General features: G+C 32.5%; 1 protein-coding gene across 2 annotated transcripts in view; it reads right to left on the reverse strand.

Annotated features, from left to right (window-relative positions):
• ATRNL1 (attractin like 1) overlaps nucleotides 1–21,630 on the reverse strand; it is a 734,504-nt gene that overhangs the window by 444,623 nt on the left and 268,251 nt on the right. For both annotated transcript variants that reach the window (XM_057736176.1, XM_057736177.1), the window contains exons 23-24: nucleotides 16,731–16,809; nucleotides 14,534–14,691 (exon numbers count right to left, since the gene is read on the reverse strand). In XM_057736176.1, coding sequence (XP_057592159.1) covers nucleotides 14,534–14,691; nucleotides 16,731–16,809 — 237 coding nt within the window. The remainder of the gene's footprint in view (nucleotides 1–14,533; nucleotides 14,692–16,730; nucleotides 16,810–21,630) is intronic.

The raw sequence follows: 21,630 nt of genomic DNA on the forward strand, positions 1-21,630 counted from the left end.
GCCTCCTTTCTCACTTTAATAGCAATTGCATCATTTCCTCAGTCAAATCTGTAATATTTTCCTAAAATAGTTAAATACCAAAATTTCAGAAAGATATTCTTATTCCCTATATACTGATACACTTTTATCAAGGTTACCTATGACAGCATACATTTGTTGACTTCTGGTCACTAGCAAACACCTCCTGTCCCAACAAGGAATTATTTTATTCAAATACTCGTTTTCTTATTGGGGTAGTGCACTCTAGCCTTAAATCTTCCAGCATGGAAGCTAAAAAGCTCCTTCTGGGGGATTTTTTTGTCTTCACCCTCTGCTACAACAATGGGATAGACAGGTGACATAAATTTGCCAGTCAGACTCATTCACCTATGATTTTCACATCTTGACTGAGTAATATGGATGAATTGAAAAAACCATGAGACTTCACTCACTACAGTAGTCATGCTTAGGTGAGAATGTAAAGCACTTCGTACGACCGAAAACTTCTGGAACTAACAGCTTTCTGCCTGCTGTAAACTGGATTATTTATTCTCCCCTTCACATTGTTAGCGGCATGTTACACTAATAATACACTTTCCATCTGTTCGTTATTGGACACAGTTTCTGTTCCTTACAAAGAATCTTAACTAATAAAACTATTTACTAAACAATTTCATTTTTGGAGAAGAAAAAAAAATTTTTTTTACAAGAAGCCACGCAACTATTTGTAAATATGACGGGAAATCCTTTGTTGCACTAATAAACTATCTACATTACATGTTAAGACTTTTCAAAAGAGTATTACAAGAAAGCATATACTATCCATACATTTTTCTTTCAAGAGAAATACATTACTCATCCCATTTTAAAAACCATTGAACTACTTCACCTAAGCGCTGAGGACAGTTTCTACTGTAATAGAGTTTTGAGGCTAATAGGTGATAAATAAATGAAACAATAATTACAACAAAATGTTATAAGCTGAAGAATGTACCGGTTGAAGAGAAGAGTTATAAGAGGAGGTTATATTTACACTAAGACAAAGGCTAAGCAATAGTTAGGAGGTTAAGACAACACAGGTCACTTAAAGGAAAAAAAGGCAGAATATAAAAATGCCCAACAGAGACAAAGAAATGAGAGTTGATCCATGGTGGGGGAACTGCAAGTAATTTGGTATGGCAAGAAGTAGAGATAATAAAGCCAAAGAGGATATTTCATAAAAATAAAAGGAACAATACAGCAGGAATATTAGCCAATGTAAATATCTGTACAAAATAGTGTAACTGCAAAGAAAAAAGAAGGCAATCTGACAATACTGAAACAAGAAACAAACAAATCACCAAATATAGTTGGAAATTACAAAAACAAACACTCGCAGTAATTGACAGAAAGTAGAAAGAAAATAAGGATACAGAACACTGAACAACACTATCAACCAAATATTCAATTAACATTTAAAGAATAACAAACAACTGCAAAGTGCACTTGTTTTTTTTTAAATAGATACGGATTTTCAGCAAAAGCAACCATATTCTGGGCAAAAAGCAAACAAAACTTGAAACCAATAAATGTTAAGGATTAAAATCATACATAGTTTTCTCTGGCCACAAAGAAAATTAAGTTAGGAAATAATAAAAAGAAGACACCTGGAGAATTCCCCAAGTATTTAAGAATTAAATAAGACACTTCTGAATGACTCATGAGTCAATATATCACAAGCGAAATTAGGAAATATTTGGGGTTGAATGAAAATGAAAATAAAACTTTCCAAAATTTGTGGAATGTGCCTAAAACAGTGCATTGAGGGTAATTTACAGCTTTAGAGGCATATAAAAGAAAAGAAAGTTCTAAAGTCAGTGATCTAAACTCTCACCTTAAGAAGCTAAAAAAAAGTGAATTAAACTAAATTATTTAAATTAAACTAAATACGTGTATTTCTTTTTCAACTGTTACATAAGCAGGTATAATTCTTGTACTACTTTTTGTTGTAAGTTATCAACCTAAGAGATAAGTAGAAAACATTTATCTTAAATGTTATGGGAAATCAGAGAGGATTTAAGCAGGTGAGATAGATGATAAGAAGACTTAAAAACACTCTTACATATCAATGATGATAACGGTGCTGAGGAGGGAAAAATGATGATCACCCATCTAGTGCTTACAGGCATGGTTCTATTTTACATAATTATGTCATGTAATCATCATGATAACCCTATAATGTAAGCACAACTGTCTTCATTTTATAGATGAGGTAACTTAACCTAAGATAAGGGAATCAACTGAGGTACAAATGGGGGACAGACAGATTTAACAGAAATCAGAGAAAAGTAGTTCAGAATGAAAAGAGAAATCAGTGAGAAATGCCACAAAGAATAGAACAGCATGAGGATTAACAAGTATCCATTGGCATGGTAACCAGGACATTATTACTGACAAACTGACAGGTATAGTTTAAAGCTGTTTTGCTACATACTAGCTGTCTGATTTTCAAAAGACATGACACAATACATATAAATGGTAGCAGCCTGTCATTATAGCAATTGAAAAAGGTGAAAATTTTCTGGAATTTTAGAATTGGTTTCTGATCGTATTTATAGTCTGTTTTCTGCTCTCTTTCACTACGAATGTGTATATATAAAGGAACTTGTGCTCCTGTCAATGGCAAAGATGACATCAATTTCTGCTTAAAATTATCTTTCTTTCTCTCTCTTTTTGCTTTTGTTACGGCAGTGGCCCTATTAGTTCAGTTTTCAAAACCTCAGCAGTGTTATAGGGACCTGTCCCACATGTGTGCTGCCTAACTGGCAGTGTGAGACCTCAGCAGATGTCTATCTAGCCTGTCATATGTATCTCTGGTATCCTAGTTCTCAAAGACTTTGGTATCCTAATTAGGATCAGTTCCACAAACTAACAGGTCAGGAAGTGAATCAAGAAGTTAATAAACAGCATTATGGGGTCAGTCATCTGAATTCTTACCTTCTGTTCTCTTCTCATATTTTTTGGTTACCTGGAAACCTCCTGTATAGTCCACTGGCCATAAGCTGCCCACCTCTGGTGCCCATAACAGTGGCAGAAAACAAAAGAGGACAAATAAAACAAAAACAACAGTGGGGTTGAGCCCCACCCTCTGGGAGTTGTGTCTCTATCAAATAGAAAAGAAGGTTCCCTGTCCGCGGAGTTGGGACTTTGCAGCTTCCCATTCCCAGTGGCTTTTATAGCCACTTCCATGCCACCTCCTAACTGCCTAATTTCTTAGGCCCAGGAGAGTGTAGAAGAAGAGAGAAAAAAAAAATGGTGCATATTTCCCATCCTCCCTGAACTTTAAGAGTTCCCTTGTCCACTCTTTAGGCCAAAAGTAGAGTGTTTCTTCATCTCACTCTTTCTGCACCACAGTGCTCACTTCTTGGTCTAGGACCAGGGAACTCAAGGGGGAAACTTGTTAATCTCACCACCAGTTCAGTGGTACTTTGAATTCTGGTATTTTTCTCCAATCTGCCTCCTGATAATTACTTTCAGAGACCTCAAATGGCTATATCATGCATCTGTCCAGATTTGTTTTGGTTGTGTCCAATGAGAGAGAAAGGTCAACATGTGTTTATTTTATTTTACCTCTTATGTGGAACAGGAATGCTTTCAAGGACTGGTCCAACAAATAGTTTTTATTAAAAGTTCATGTGTACTTCAGAAATATGTCAATTCTGTCATTGGTGGGTGCTATATTCTCTCTCATGTATATACACACACAGTTACATCTATTGTGCTGTATAGATCTTCTTCTAGTGATAGAAAAATATTTTGTTCCTCCTTATTCTATTAGCAAATGAGAGTTAAAACTGGGTTAAAGTCTCTGCAATAACAATTGTGAATCTGTCTACACATGCACAGACACACATGTCAACTGATACATATGTCAATACACACACACATACGTATCAGCAAATGCCACGGATCTCTTTAAGTCATTAACAAGACAACTAGCAAGGTATTAAAGGTAGTTTAAAAAGAAATGCATAAAGTGGAATTGCAGAGACAGAAGTATTCATAAAAGAGAAAACTGCATAAAAAGAAGCATTTATAGTGGCTAGAAAAACACTTGAATAAGATTGTTAATTTAAATACAAAATTATCATTTTGCTATACACCTGAAACTAACACAATGTTGTAAATCAACTATACCTCAATATAAATTTTTTTAAAAAGGATTTAATTGCCAAGTTTATAAATCAGACCAAATATTTTTCAAACACCTTTAATAGTGAATAATAAAATCTGTTAGATTTATAAATCAAAAATAATAGATTAGATGGATAGATAAATATAAAATTTATAACAGTTCTATGCTAATAAAACTGTAGTCTTTAGGGCTATCTTTTCTATTAGACTGAAATCATGTGTATTGCTACTGGACAAAATCCATTTCCATTACTGTTAGAAAAGAATCTTTTGCTCTAGGACAAAAATCATTTGCATCTCTATCAGTTTTTTACAGGTTAAATATCTGTAATTAGAGAATGATAAATTACTCCAAACAACAGAGAATAGTAAATCATTCAAAGGTACACACTCCTAGGGAATCAGGTAATCCCTTAGAGAATTGCTAAACAACTCCTACCATAATACCATTAAGGTAGACAGTAATCACTTCTGCCTAATTCAAAGTTTTAGACTAAAACCACCTCCCTTCAAATCATAAGTACTCTTCAAAAAGTACTCTTCAATCCCCCAAAAAGGTGATTTGATGATGTTATCACCTAATTCACATACATGGGTGTAGCAAGAGCAAGAATTGTTAATCAATGTTCATACAATCTTCCTGTAAGCTCATCAGCAAATCTAAAGCCACTTAGTATTAAGCCACTAAGTCAAGAAAGTTAATTTCTCTCTTGAGATTCCTTAAGGTATCTAGAACTGGGTATTCAATAGCTTCTATTTTCCCAAAGGTTTTTTAACTGATCTTACTTGTTCTGTTCTGAGCCTAGAAATCAAATCTAAGAAATTCGTCTCCAATTCTGTCTTCAGAGCCTAATGAGTTAGTGAATTATTCTTCCTCCAAAGTCCCCCAAATCTGCTAAGGATCCAGATCTTCCAGAAAATTATGAGAGTGAGTCAAAAATTATCTGCACTCCAGTTATATTAGAACTTCTGTTGGCTGTACTGTCCAATCAGCACTTTCCTTTCAAGGCTACTGTCTCCCCAGTCACTGCTGTGCAGGTGTGAACATGTTACATCACTTCATTTGTAACTGCAGTACGAGCAAAGATGGATGCCCACTTGTGATTTGCACAAAAGAAGAGCAGTGTGCAGTGATTCATTTTTTGTGATCTGAGGCTGTGCACGTCTGCACACCTCTGCCCACACTGTCGAGCCTCTGCAAAAACTTCATTTTGAGGTGTTAAAGCATCCTCCCTATAGTCCTGATCTTGCTCCATCAGACTTTCACCTGTTTGGTCCCCTAAAAGCAGCCCTACGAGGACGAAGATTCACTTCTGATGAAAAAGTGGAGACAGTGGTGCATTCGTGGCTTGCAGCTCAGCCTAAAACACTTTTTAATGAGGAAATATGAAAGCTTGTTGACAGAGAGACAAAAGCGTATTGAAAAGCAAGGAGATTATGTCGAAAAATGATGTATTTGTCTTTTCTAAAAGTTAATTAAAATAAATTCTACAGCCAGAGTGTGGATAATTTTTGACTCACCTTTATACTTTGACTACTACATGTAAGACTGGGACACTAAAAGCCATAGAACAGTTATCAGACAAATCTTCTGAGTGGGCTGTTTAAGTAATGATTGCACATATTAATACTACACTTTTTCCTTAGTAGTGGGCTTGTTATATCTGACTACAGTTATTCTCAAATTCATTACACAAGGGAATGCTTTGATTGGACAATCTTTCCAATTCTATCCTGGTAAAAATGAGGACACAAATGTATTAAAACTATGCAAATAACCACATTGATATAAAGGTAAAGAGACTTTCACTCTTAAAAAAAAAAAAGCATGCATTCCTGAATTCCGCAGGATCACTGAGAATAAGCTATCATTTAGAGACTGTTTTATTTAGTTAGCAAAAGCAAAAGATCAAGAAGAAAGAAAAAGGCCTTCGTTGTATATCTATTAAAAAAGAGAATATTAACAATAATACCACAATATTCTCATCCAAATAGCCAAATTTTAAATTTTCTCATCAGTTCATGTAGCTCTATGTAATTAAGTATTATTCCATTGAATTGGCAATCTGTTTTCATTAACTTCATACACTTTGAAGCTACATTTTGGGCACGTATAGGTTCAGGATTGTGCCTTTTTATCATTGTGAAACATACCTCTTTAACTGAAGTAATGAATCTTGTTTCAAAGTTTATGTTGTATGACTAATCATTTAATTTTGGTTAGGTTTGTATAGAATACTTTTCAAATACTTTTACTTTCAACCATTTTGATTTATTATATCTAAAGTGTGTTTCTTTTAAGTATCAGGTTTTTTCCAATCCTGTATGACAGTTTTAGGCTTTTCCTTAATGTATTTAGTCTACTTAAATTTAATGTAATTACTGATATAGCTAGGTTTATACTTAGCATCTTACTATGTAATTTTTATTTGAACCACCTTTTGTTATAAACCTTTTTTCTCTTTTCATACCTTCCTGTGAGCTCATAAAATATTTCTATTCATCAATTCAACTTCTCAATCAACTTGTTATTTCATTCTTTCCTTTATTCTTCTTTAGATTTACCCTAGAAGTCATGACAATTAGAGACTCTTAAGATCTATTACTTCTACCCATTTCACTGATATTGCTAGCACCTTACACTACTTTAGCTCTATCTACCCCATTGTTCCTAGCATTACTTTCGTCACCTATTTGTTGTTCTACAGAAATTTAAACTCCATGAGCTATTTTTAATCCAGTATTCATTTAAGTTTACCTCTTCTGTTATTCTTCATTTACTCCTGCATTTCAATATTTATATCTGAGATCACTACCATTTTCCTTCTGCCTAAAGTCCTCTCTGTAGTATTTCTTTTGGCTCCAATCTAATGTCAGTAAAATCCTTCAGATTTTGTTTGTGTACTTATTTGACCTTGATTTGGAAAATGTTTGTTGTTTACAGTTGACAGGTATTTTCCTTTAGTACCTTTTCTCCCCGCTCATGGTTTCCACTGAGAACTCACCTGTTAGTCCTGGGACAAGTAGGCTAGTCTAAGCATGAAATTCTCATGGAGATGGCGTCAAGGCAAATGGAAACAAGCAAGTGTTGTTACATTTTAGGGTAAAAACCTGCATACCCTCACTACTGCTTCATTAAATTCTTCTCCATCTTCACGACTCATCCCACACCTCCACCCCAATCATCCTACACCATCACTTTTCTATCATACAATCTGTTTTCCAGTGATTAAAAAATCTATTTGCTTCCTGAGGAAAATTCTTTAATTAAACTTCAAAAACCTATCCCTCTTGCCTAGAATTACCTCTCCTGCATCAGGTCCCTGAACTCCTATTTATCCTTCAAAACCTTACTTCAATATAACGCTCTCCAAGAAGCTGCCCTGCTTCAATATCACCTCTGTAACAGCAGCAAAGGTGGAGATTCAATTTAGACTCCCCAACTCACAAACACCATTCACATTGACATTAGCCAAAATGAATAGTTCAGATAACATTTTATGACCAAAGCAAAACCAAAATATGTCCCTGAAACTTTATCCAACTAAAAGAGTATAATATGGTTAACACACTTTGTGAAATAGAACTTAGAGACAGAGAGGGAATGATTACATTAGCCAATTCAATAATTATTTATATAACAGTATAAAGAATGTCAAGGGATGGAGTTTTAGGTAAGATAGTCATAAGAGGGGACACTGAGTTCTTTACGTTCCCAAAGATATTTCCTTTGGCTGCCTTGCTTTTTAAGCCTATAATATCCCTTGTGTTACTTCAAAGCTAATTTAAAATTGGATTTCTTTACCTACAACTGAAAGAATGTTGATTAATATGTTTTATGAGCTACTTGAGGGCAGAGACTACTTTGTGTCCTATTTTATCCCCTAGCAAAGTATTCTCTGTGTGACTGAAATTTAAGAAATATCTGCTGGAGAGTGTAGCCAAAATTTATGCACTACTTTATATTAACCTTTGACTGATTAAATACAGAAGAAAATACTGAGGATATAACAATCATTACCATTCCTTTTTATTTTGTTAATTTCTTGCACAAATTTACAAAGTTCTATTATCATGCCAGTAAGTTGCATCCCATTAATAGCCAGATTAGACCCTAACTGGATCAAGCCAAATTAAGTATTTTTCTACTGTCTTATGTATCAATAAAAACTTCTCCTTATTCATGTAACACTTTTTAAATTGATCTGTTAAATCTGTTCAAACATATATGGAAACATTATAAACATTCAAACATATATGGAACATTATGTTCAAACAACTTATATGGAATTGTGATAGGAAAAAGTACCATATAAAAGTGTGAAAATACTATTGACATTAATTAAAGCAAAATCTACGTGAAATGTTTGGCTTACAAAAAGGACATGATACAAAGATACTTTGTTATGCAAACAACAAATAATTAAACATTAAACTCTTCATACATCTTTTATGCTATAGCATATAAAAAAGGAATTAAATTACAAGTAGAAAGTTCTAAAGTAACTTGAAGTACTTTCAGCTATAGTTCTCTCTCTGTGTAGCAAGTCTACTGAAGCAAATATTAAAATAAGGTAAAAATGATCATAAAAGTTAAATGTTAATTTTTATCATAAACTATTTTTGCTTGTTTGAAGCATCACTGATACAATTTTGTGAAAAGAAAACAGTGATTTTTATCTTTGGACAGAGGATTCTTGGTACCTCATGGTCTGATAGATATTTTGCAATAGGAATTGGGTTTTTCGGACTTTTTAATTTCAGCCACTTTTCAAAATAACTGCTTCTGTAGAGTGTAGTTTGTAAATATTTATGAAAAATTTCATTTATGGATTGTAAATTTTCTCATAACTTGCAGCTTCTTGGAATTTGCAATAGTATGTGCTTATGAAATCTAAAATATATAGACATATGCCAGAAAGCTAACCTCCATTTATCTGAAAAGTACTTGAAAACTTAAATCCAAGCTATTAAATAAAACAATTTACAAGTAAAAGCATAAAACACATATATAGTAACAGTCCCATCATTTAGCGAACAAATTTACAGTTAGCATATTAAGCCAATTACCATTTAGAATCAAAAGTATATGTAGGGTTTCTGCTTTCTTCCAAAATGGAGTAAGGGAATGGATCTATCCTTCTGCCAAAACAACTAGGAAAGCAGACAAAATGTATGAAACACTGGTGTTCAGATACTGGATATCAAGCAATGCAGGACAATGATCCCTGAGTAGAGAAAAAAGGAAGTAAGCCTTCAAATGCCACAGATGATTGTGGTTTTGAGGCTGCATCAAACAGAGAGTGAACACAGGTGCAGTCCAGAAATTTTCCTTAATTGAGGAAAGGAAGCTGGGAATTCTGGAGAGGCCAAGGAGGCTACGGTGTACAGGGCAGTGTATTGGAGAAGACAGAACTGCCCAGAGTCCCTATGAGTCTTCAGGTAAACACTACTTACTGGTGAAGAAAGTATCCAAGGCCGGGGAAAGAACCACGTGAAAAGAGCAAAGAGAAAATTCCTCAAAACCCACATAGGGTTAGAAACAGTTCATGGTCCAACAAGTCAGAGGTGGATCATCTGTAATTCATGCCTCAGAGTAGAGTACCCAGAAGGGTGATGCCTCAGGAATGGAAAGACTAACCCTAGACTAAATTATGTTTTGTCCCTGCCTATCAAAGCACAAAAATAAGCCTTGAAAAGACCGATTTTTTCCAAGTAAATTAACTCCATTGCAGAACAAAGCTAAAACTTATCTATCAAAATTGATAAATATCTAGCAGCCAAAAAGGTAAAAATCAGAATGTCTGGCATCCAATCAAAATATGACTCATAAGGAAGAGCAACATAAAACAATAGGAGAAAAACCTCAGACATGACACAAATGATAGAATATGCAGACAAGGACATTAAAAGTTATAGTAATTGTAACTCCATATGTTCAAGAAGGCAGAAAAACTGATGGAGCATGTTAGGTAGAAACATTCTTTCCAAAAATCTTACCAAAATTCTATAAATAAAAAATATAATGTCTGAGATGAAAGATACACTGGATGGGATTAATATGCAATTGGATACTACAGAAGATTAATGAACTTGAAGATATAGGTACCAAAAATATCCACAGTGAAACAGAGAGAAAAGAAAGAATAAAAAACAAGACTAGAACATCAGTGAGCAAAGGAACAATTTCAAGCGGTTGAAATACATACAACTGGAACACCTAAAGAAGAAGAGAGACGTGGGGAAAAAAATTGAGAAATAATGGCTGAACATTTTCTAAATTTCGTGAAAACTATAATTTTATGGATTTATGAAGGTCAGTAAAACCCATGCACAAGAAACAAAAAAAAAAACCACACCTATACACATCCTAATCAAATTGGACAAAATCAGTGATAAAGAGAAAAAAATGTTTAATGCAGAAAGAGGGAAAAGAGCCATTACATACAAAGGAACAGTAACGTTAAACACATTTCTCATTAGAAACAATGGAAACCAAAAGACTATACACAGAGACATCTTTAAAATGATGAAAGGAAATAGCTACAATTTAAAATTATTTAACCCCTCCCCCCCAAAAAAAGAGTGAAATAAAGATTTTTTCAGAAATACAGGTGAATATAAAGCATTGCCATCAAATCTGCACTAAAGTGTTTCAGGACGTCCCTTAGGCAGTAGGAAGATGATATTAGATAGTACACACTGCTTTATTAAAACAGATAACCCACAAGGACCTCCTGTATAGCACAGGGAATGCTGCTCAATATTCTGTAATAAGCTAAATGGGAAAAGAATTTGAAAATGAATAGATAGGCATATATGTATAACTGAATAACTGCCATAGACCTGAAAGTGACACAACATTGTTAATCAACTATGCTCCAATATAAAATCAAAAATTTGTTAAAAGAAATCTGGATTTACAAAAAAGAAAAAGAAGTGATGAATGCTGGAAACAGTAAACATGTAGGTAAAAGAGAAGATGTTTTCTTGTTTTTAATATTTGTAAATAAAATTGACTGTATCAAAAGTAGTAAAGGCGTAGTGTGAATTTTATAATACATAAAGCAGTAAAATATACTCAACAATAGCCCAAAGGCCAGGGGGAAGAAAATGAAAGTACACTGTTTTAAGGTTAATAAACAAAAAATGAGTGATGTAATATCACTTAAAGGTAGACAATGAAAAGTTTAAGATGTATGTTATAAACTGTCAAATAATCACTGAAATAATACAACACAGAGTTATAGCTAATAAGCCAACAAAAAGGATAAAATGAAATCATAAAAAATGCTAAATTCGAAAAATAAGGCGGAAAAAAGGAATGAATGAACAATGAACAAATAAGAAAAATAGAAAACAAATAGCAAGATGTTCGATTTAAACCCAAAGGCATACAGTAATACTGCAAAGATACGGTAGGTTCCATTCCAGACCACTGCAATAAATCAAGTATCGCAATAAAGCATTTTCACATAATTTTTTGGTTTTCCAGTGCATAGAAAATTATGTTTGTAATATTATAGTCTATTAAGTGTGAAAGAGCATTATATCTTTAAAAAATGTATTGGGTTGGCCAAAAAGTTCGTTTGATTAATGAATATGTTGTTCAATAAAGTTCTTGGCGAATATGAAAAAATGTCTTTTATTTTTACTTAAAAATCAAAAGAATTTTTTGGCCAACCCAATACATACATAAATTTAAAAATTCTTTATTGCTGAAAAATGCTAACCATCATCTGAGCCTTCAGAGTCCTAGTAGTAACATCAAAGATCACTGGATCACAGATCACCATAACAAATATAATAGCAAAAAAGTTTGAAATATCAAGAGAATTACCAAAATGTGACACAGAGACACAAAGTGAGCAAATGCTTTTGGAAAAATGGCACCTATAGACTTGCTCAACTCAGGGTTGCCACAAACCTTCAATTTGTAAGAAATGCAATATCTGCAAACTGCAATAAAGGAAAGCTCAACAAAATGAGGTATGCCTGTAAATACATATATATTACATGTACGTGGTTTAGGATTGGATAAAAAAAGACTCAATTTTATGCCTAAAACAAATCCACTTTAAATATAAAAGCACAAATAGATTAATGTAGAAGGATGAAAAATGACATAGCGTTCTAGTAAGAATTTTACAAAGCCGGAGTGACTATACTATTAATATTTGGCAAAGTAAATTCTAAAGCAAAATATATTACCAGGAACATAGAAAGTAATTTCCTAACAATAAGAGGTCAAGTCATCAATTCATCAAGAGGACAAAAAAACCCTAAACATTTATCCACCGAAGTAAGAGAGCTTCAAAACACATGAAGTAAAAAATGCTAGAACTACAAGAACAAATAAACTCACCTACAGTTACAGTCATAGATTTCGACACTCATTTTTCAAATGGACAGAGTATCAAGGTGGACACTAGATGATCTGAAAAATCTATCAACCACTTGACCTAACTGTCATTTGTAGAAGACCTAAGGAACTGTCCAAGGAACATACCAAAACAGATTCTACCAAAATAGAGTCACATCTGGGTGCTATGGTCTTTGAAGGGTGATTAGGTGGGTCATGAGGCTGGATTGCTCATAAATGGGATTAGCACTCTTATCAGAGAGATCCCACAGAGCTCTCCATCCTCTTCCAAGGACACAAAAAGTTCTGTAAATAGTTGGAAATGAAATATCTCACTTCTAAATACCCCACTGATCAAGGAGGATATCAAAAAGGAAATTAGGAAGCATTCACCTTAAGAAACCAGAAAATGAAGAGCAAATTAATGTCAAGGAAGCAAAAGAAAGGGAATAAGGAGCTTTAGTTAATGAAATACAAAATAAGAAAACAAATGAAACTGCTAACTCTCTAGCCAGACTGACCAAGAAAAGAAAAAAAGAGAAGGGAAACTAATTTCCAATATCAGGAATTCGATAATATTAGTGGATAATACGTGAATATTATTAAAAAGTTTTTGCCAATAAGTTACATAAATTAGATAAAATGGAAAAGACACAACTGAGAGACACAAACTGACAGAGCTCACTCAAGGAAAAACAGATAACCAGAAAAGCTCTCACTCTGTTAAAGAATTGAATTTGTAGTTAAAACATTCTTACAAAGAAAATCTCAAGTTCAAATACATTCAGTGTTGACTTCTACCACAAATTTAAGAAAGAAATAATATGGATTTTATGTAAATTCTTTCAGAAAATTACATAGAAAGGAATACTTTCCAATTTATTTTATAAGGCCAGCAGTACCACGCTACAAAGTTAAATAAGATTATAAGAATTGAAAACTACAGACTAACATGCCTCATAAACATGGATATAAAAATTCTTAAAATTTTAACAAATCAAATCCAACAATATATCAAAGGCCTAATACACAGTGACTAAGTGGAGCTTACCCCTGATTAGGAAGGGTGCTTAAACATTCAAAAATCAATTGATGTAATTCAATTCTATGAGCAAATAGATCTCAATTCAAATAATTTTACTAGTTTATATTTAAAAATAGAAAGTTCATTATAGTTCTATAAACACACATACTCATATGCCTTAATGTAACATATTCCACAGGACAAATGTAATGATTTTATTCAAAGACTAGGAAATAGGCTCTACCTATCTTGACCACCACAGTTATTTTCCACATGTTATTATTTTGGGAGAGTGGGATAGTTTAGCTTCATTATACAAATCCTGGTTTGGCTTCCAGAACATATTACTAGTATGTTCTCAAAAGAAAATCCAATTTAGAAAGTTAATTTCTAACCATTAAATATTCATGAACATTCTAGAGTACTGTGTAATTTGCTTAAAAATAAAATATAATTAGATAGCCATAAAGTAAAGGGCAGGAAACAATCAAAAATATAACAATTCTTTCGATTTTAATTACTGTTTAATAAGCTCATGGGTGAGCCCTTTTGTCACCTTCAATCATAATCTGAATAAAACAAGTGAAATCCGATTAACATTTCTATATAAATCTTAGAAAATGAAATGATACATCCAGCATCCTCAAAGTCAAAATTCTAAAAAACTACAAAGAAATATTTCTGGCATTTTTTTACTATATAAGCATCTAATTTTATCACAATGAAGAAGTAAATTTATCAAATTAATTTCCATTACTATTTATTGAGTAGTAATTTGTACTAATATTTCTTGAACAGGTAAGTAACTTCCTTAATTTAGACATGAAATCAACCTTACAAATAAGAATTTTTCCAGCAAACATACGATTTTTAGAAATCACTCAGTCTTTCCACAAATCACATAGAAATTAATATAAATAAAACATGCAAAAACAGCATTCTTTTTGTAATGAAAATACTCAGTGTTCATTAGATTAAATACTACTAACACTTACCTGTATCTTAATGGGCCATGAAAAGTTGCTGACGTACACATAGAATGTAATGTTTGGATTGCTTCTGAAGTTAAATTTTTCATAGGAAAAACTATCTCTGTATTCTTTTATATTAGTCTTGGAAACTATAGGAGTCTCCTCCCCAGATATTGTTCCAGCTAAAATGTAAATAATAATAACAAATTTAAGTAATTCATATTAGGAAACGGGTATCTTTATTAACATAATACATACATATACATGACATTTACTTAATTTTTGTAACTGTACTTATAAGAACATAACTATCCAAATAAAGTCATGTTTACCATTTAAAATGACAGAGAAGAAAGAAAATGAGATTTGTCATAAATTTGATACAATAGAAATAGATTTAGTATAAAAATTATTTTTTAAAATGATACCACCTATTAAGTGTTACGTACTAGGCACTGGCTTAGAGACTTTATATTCTAATAAAAAATTTATCCCAGAGGTGTTTCAGCTCTGTTTTTCAAATTGAAAATTGAGCCTCAGAAAGATTAAGACATTTGCCTCAAGTTTATAGCTACTGACCAGCAAAATCCTTTTTGGAACTCAGGTATACATGGCTTGAGAAACTGAATTTTTTTCTACTTCTCCACAAAGCCTTTCAAAACAAATCAGGACATATTTCACATGTCTCAATCCAATTAAAAAACAGAAAGTAATGAAATTTTTTTCTTGTTTACCACAAATTGAACCATCACTATTTTGAATAAATTGGCAGGAGGATACAACTTAAAACATGAGTTAAATGTTCAATAAGTTAAACACATATTGGGTACTCAATAAATATATACTGAAATAAACCAAATGGAAGAATTTCCAACAATCTTAGCAAGCCTTCCACCTTAACAATAAAAATAATTAAAATTAGGATACTGAGCAACTGAATTAATTTTTAACTGATCACCTATTCCAAAAGTACCTTGGATGTTTTTAAAATTTCCTGATTGACATCTTTAACACTAATATATCAAAATTTCTGATTTTGATATATTAGTGTTTTCCTGATGACATCTTTAACACTAATACATCAAAATTTCTGAGGTTTGGTTCTGGGAATCTGAAAATTACAAGTGATCTCTTGCATATTAAAACCACTGTTTCAAAGTGATTACACAGGTTTTACATATTTTTGTTGACAAATTTTAAAACTCTTGTAGAGTCAGTTTATTATGAAGAATTACATATTTACAGTACAAGTTTTCATGAATTCTTAATTAATGAAACTCAGTGCCAAGATTTTACTATATGTTTGTGCTATTGTAAAAAATATCTACATATTTGTCTAAACTTTTCAATTTTTACACATGTAACATAAAATCTGGAATTGCAAAAACCTCTTCACTCTTGAATTGTTTCCATTCTACATATTAAAATAGCATAATAACTAATTTTAAGAAATCAAATACGAATTTCTAAGGATCCATATATTTTCTTTAAAAAGTTTCTAGCACTTTTATGCAACAGAATATCTTTTACATAGAAAGTAATTTCCTAAAATGTAAATATAAAACAGTGAGCATACTTTTTGACAATTCAACATACAGATTCCTACTTAGTTATATTTCTTAAAAGTTAACAATTTCAACTTATAAACCTTATTATGGAAGAAATATTAAGTACAGGGTTTTTTTAACCCTCTCTCAGCACCAAAGCTGACAAGGGTAAGGGATAAGCTTAAAAGTAATTTATCAGCATATAAAGAATTTATCAGCACATAAAGAAAAAATTCATTGTTTTATATCAATATTAAGGTTAATAATTACACTTATAGCTTAAATGGTGAATCAGATCATTGAAATTTCAGCCTCTTTGGTCATTAAAGAAGTAGTCTATCTTAATTAAAATCATAGGAATTCATAGCACTATCATAAAAAAAATTAAGTAGTGTAAAATGTCTGTTACCCACCTAATTTTAATTGAGTTAGGGAGAAAGTTAACACAGTAATGAAGCTTTATTAATAATGCTATTTATTATTTTTACTTGAAACAGTAGGTATTATATGCATAATTATGGCATATAATATTATGGCATATAATATTTTTTAATTTTAATTATTTAAATTAACATAAGAGGTCATATTAACATAATTTTAATTATTTAAATTAACATAAGAGGTCATAACATAGAGGAACAGAGGTGAAAGACACGACAACAAAATTCTCTTACCTGTTGAACCAACTGACCATGTAATGTTGAGATTAAAGTTGTTTGATGCATTAATTGAAATATCCAAATTTTTGTTTGACTACCAAAAAAAGAAAATATTATGGTTAAAAAAATCAAATTATACCAGATAGATATGTTTAATGTTTTAATTATGTCCATGCTATATTTCTCAAACTACCAACATTATGTCAATACTCAAGTGAGAAACTATAGATGCCAATTACACTTTTTTAATGAAAAAATATAGGTGATAAATTCAAAGGTATATTTAAAGTTCCCATTTATCTTCCCTACTATAATCTGGCCTTCTGTATGTAAGCCAGAGGCTGCTATAATTCAATATTTGTATTTTGATTCTCTTTGCTTACCTGTAGTTAATATTTAAATGATAAACTTTTTGGCTAGTCCAAAGTAATTTAATAGCAATGGACGATTGTTTTGTTGAAAGAATTCTTATTAGGTGCATACTGTATTATTATATACACATTTTCTAGTGAAAAAAATACTTAAAAATGTAAATTAAAACTTTTTGGTAAAAGTTATGAACCTACTTGAGGAAAAAGAAGAGATCAAATCATTTAAACATCTGTACAGAGGAACACTGAAGAATTTTATATGGATCAACCTACATCTTGTCATTCATTAGTAGAGTACATATTCTTTCCATTTAATTTCATAGAAACAAACGCGTAAGATTTCTTTAAATGATGCTATTTGTTGTTATCTTGCTCCAAGAGATCAGGAACAAAAACTACGTATGATTATAACTATTTAGATTTGCAGAAAAGCATAGAATGATAGTCATATTGAATAAGTGTAGCTTTAGATACTGAGTATGTTGTGCTGTGTTTTAAATATACAGAGACTCATAGAAAAAGCTGTATTGCTAAATGAGACCTGGCTACTAAAATAATTAAAATTAATTCCTTAGGATTACAACTTTTTCTAAATAAGATAGAACAAGAAAGCCAACAGAAAATCTCTCCAATTTTCTGAATGGTTCTTAGAGAAAATAAATTTATAAGCAATTAAGCTTCCCATATCTGACATAAACATTCTTAGGAAGAAATGGACAGAAGGACATGACCCTTTCCTGGTGAGAGGAGGAGAAAGAAGGAGCATCATGAAAGGCAAAGGCTGCTGGATGTGTGACAGTCATCACATTTAAATGATACACTACGACCCAATTATTTATCTCCAAATAACGACTACTCTTAACGATTGCCATAGATACAGGGACAGCTGGGCCTCTATTAAGAACTATTAACACTGCTCCACAATCACTGAAAGACACTCTCTGCACAGTTTCCAGGAAGCAAATATCGTTTCAAGAAGAATGGTCATCTTGAAAGAGCACACGAAATAAAATGTGTGATCGTAAGGCTGAACAATTTTGTCATACAGATTTTCCAGGGCAGTGCTCATCACTACTGCAGAGATAGCATCTGAGAATCTGAAGTGAGAAAAGAAAAACAAAGGCCTTGGAGTTTAAAAATATACAGTATTTCAAGAAGGATTCTGCCTTATCCATCAGTCATATTCATAAATGGCCATGAATCTAAGAAGGAAGTTAACTTATTGAGTTCTATTGATAAGCTGTTAAAATACCTTCCAATATGTACCACAAAACTGTCAAACTTCTTAAGACCTTCTTACTTCTGTTTTTGAGGATATGAGTGAAAACAGATCATGCTGATTCAAAATAATGCCACTACTAATGACTAGGGTAATAAATGCAAAAAACTTCTATGTCAACATGCAAATAGATCTGTTCAATAGATTACATTACTCAGGTATGGTAAGCGACATCTATTTCATCATATTTATAGTGCTGCATTAAGGAAAACCCAGATATGAAAGGAAGAAACATCTCTGGTAACAAATACTGATTTATGTCATCATAATGAACTGACCAGACCTGAAAACCAATTACTGCCTCGTATTAATTAAATCTCTTCATGAGGCAATGAAATTAGTTTATAAAGAGTATGCACTGTTGAATCAGACAACCTTGGGTTCAAATCTTAGCTATTTAACATACATGCTGATTGATTTAGGGGAAGCTACCTCTCCTTCCTGAAAATCAGTTTCCTTATCTCTAAAATGGGGATATCATGACTTCCCTAAAGACTTTCTTGTGAACATTAAATAAGATAATTTTCCAAAAAGCTTATCATGGTTTCAGGCCATAGCTGATAATGGTAGTCTTGTTGATATTATTAGGTCTGGGGACACAGGATGTCTTCTTTTTCTTCTCCTTCTTCATCTTCTTTAACAAGGGACTCAGAAAGAAGGCATGATTGCTACCCTCTGAGAAGGAGTGGATTTTTTAATTATTAATAAAGAGGTTAAAAAATAGTTGGTTTTCTATGAAAACAAAACATGGTAGAAATAGTGTACCCCTAAGAAAGCTTAAATCATTACTTTTATCTTGAAATCACATCTTCATGATTATGTGTGCCTTATTTTGGGTTGGGGAAATATGAGAATAACTGGTATTATTGCTAGAAAGGTCACACAAAATTTCCAACTGATATAGTAAAGTATAAAACTCTTATTGAATTTTTAGTTCATCCTCTCAAGTTTAGGCATTACTGAAATATATGGTACCATAACTAAAGCCCTATAAAATACATTTAAAGACAAGGAAAATATACTGGACTGGATGAAGTAATACTGTGACTACCACAGTAAGCGACAAAATTAGTCATTTAGAACATTATTGTTAGGTGTGAGTAAGTTCAGCAAGATCATATTATACAAGAAACTACTCCAGAAATTGTCCACAGGAAAGCATTGGCTGGAGATGATGTATAGTGGGTTAGAATTAAAGCTGTTTTCAAAACATAATAAATGCATAAATAATGAAGGCACCTATTTTTTAATTTTTTGTAGGATAAATAAGAAGCCCAGATCAATAATCCATATTAATTTCAGAAACTGTTCTGATTTGAACTTCTCTTTAATTATAAGTTGTATATATATAATGATAAATTCTTTAGAATGATGTTATAAGCCTTCTTGGGGCACCTCTCATGATAGTGTCCTTCAGTTTCCGAAAATGTGTCTGGCTCTTGACTTCAACTGGATAATACAGCAGAAAGTAAAACTGAAAGCTGTGACATTTCCAAGAACTCAAGGATTTCTGGAAACTGAAGGAGGAGAGGAAAGTCAAGAGAGAAGCAAATTAGAATTACAGCTAATCTGAGCCTATGTGTATGACACTATGGATAGTATTGGAGAGGAGAATTATTCACATCCACATTGTGAGTCAGATATTCTACTTAGATTAAATTTCTTATATCCTCAGTGAACTCCACAAGTTTGGAGTTACTATTAAACATTCAAGAAGGCAAAGGTAAAGAATAAAATTCGGATCCATGCTGCAACATGGATGAATGTTGGAAACACTGAAACATTAGGCTGAGTGAAATAAGCCAGATACGAAAGTACAAATGTATAATTATACATACAAGGTACCTGGAATACAGATGCTGATAGAGACAGAAAGTAGAATAAAGGTTACCAGAGGCTGGCGGTAAGGGAGGAATATGAAGTTACTGCTTAATGGATACAGAGATTCTGTTGGGACTGATGACAAATTTTGATGATGGATTGTGGTGATGGTTGCATAACATTGTAAATGTACTTAGATGCGACCAAACTGTACACCTAAAAATGGTTAAAATGATAAATTTTACTTTATGTATGTTTTTACCACAATAAAAAAGAAGTCTATAGTGTTTACAATGCATTTATTAAAACATTCTTATTGTACAGAAAATGTAGTTTCTGACATATTAATACATCTTTATAAAAATACACACTATCAGTGAAGAGAATATTGTACTTGAAAACATCCTCAAAAATCCTTATTTAAAAGTAAAACTTTAAATGTAGTCCCAAGAATGTAAGCATTCCTTAAAATGTAAGGAATAAGGAGTAACAGAAAATGGACTGTTCTATTTTGGGGAAAGAGAGATCTTATTTTACTGGAAAATTTAAATTTGAATTATACTATTCGTTGGCAAGTTCAGTAAAATATTTTAGAGGAAAGAAGCAAGCTAGCTACATTTTGAGGCTTCACCTACTTGAAAACTATTAAAATATATGATATGGATTTAGTAAACTGGATTAATGCATAATAAGAATACAGCATTAGAGCAAGAGTGATATCAGCAAGTTGGTGGAACAGGAAGTCCCAGCCCTCATCCCTGACAAAAAAACCAATTTACCAATGATACATAGACCAAAATACTTTCATGACAAGACCAAAATCCAGTTAAGAAGCTGCAGTACAAAAAAATGAATACAAAACTGAGAATAGCCACATTATAATGGGTAAAAAGAACAACTTCACTTTACCAAGGTCAGCACCTCCCTCAAGTCAGCATAGCTCAACGTCAGAGAGATCAACTTGGCGGATGACTGCTCCCTCAGGGGAAAGAGAGTGTAGGATACATCCAACATACTTGTCCTTTATTAGTACTGCCCGAAGGACCTGTTTCTGTCTTGACTAAGAGCACTGAGAGAACAAGCATAGTGTGGACATCTGACATCAGCTAAGAACAAACGAACAAAAACAGTGTGGGTGGCTCACTACAACCAACATGACTCAGAGAGATTGGGAGAAGGTGTGCAACCCTGAGACTTGTCCCCTAGAAGAAGCCATTCAAGGGTACAAACCTGCAAACAGTAGGTAAGTAAATCCTAGAGATCTAATGCACAACATAGTGATTATAGACAACAATACTGTATTATAAATTTCAAAGTTGCTAAAAGATTAGATTTTAATTATTGCCACGCCCCCAAAATTACAATTATGTGACATGATAGAGGTGCTAGCTCATGCTATGTTTGTAATCATATGGTAATATATATATACATATTAAATCAGCAT

Source organism: Hippopotamus amphibius, chromosome 5 (assembly GCF_030028045.1).
Source record: "Hippopotamus amphibius kiboko isolate mHipAmp2 chromosome 5, mHipAmp2.hap2, whole genome shotgun sequence".
Classification (NCBI taxonomy): domain Eukaryota; kingdom Metazoa; phylum Chordata; class Mammalia; order Artiodactyla; family Hippopotamidae; genus Hippopotamus; species Hippopotamus amphibius.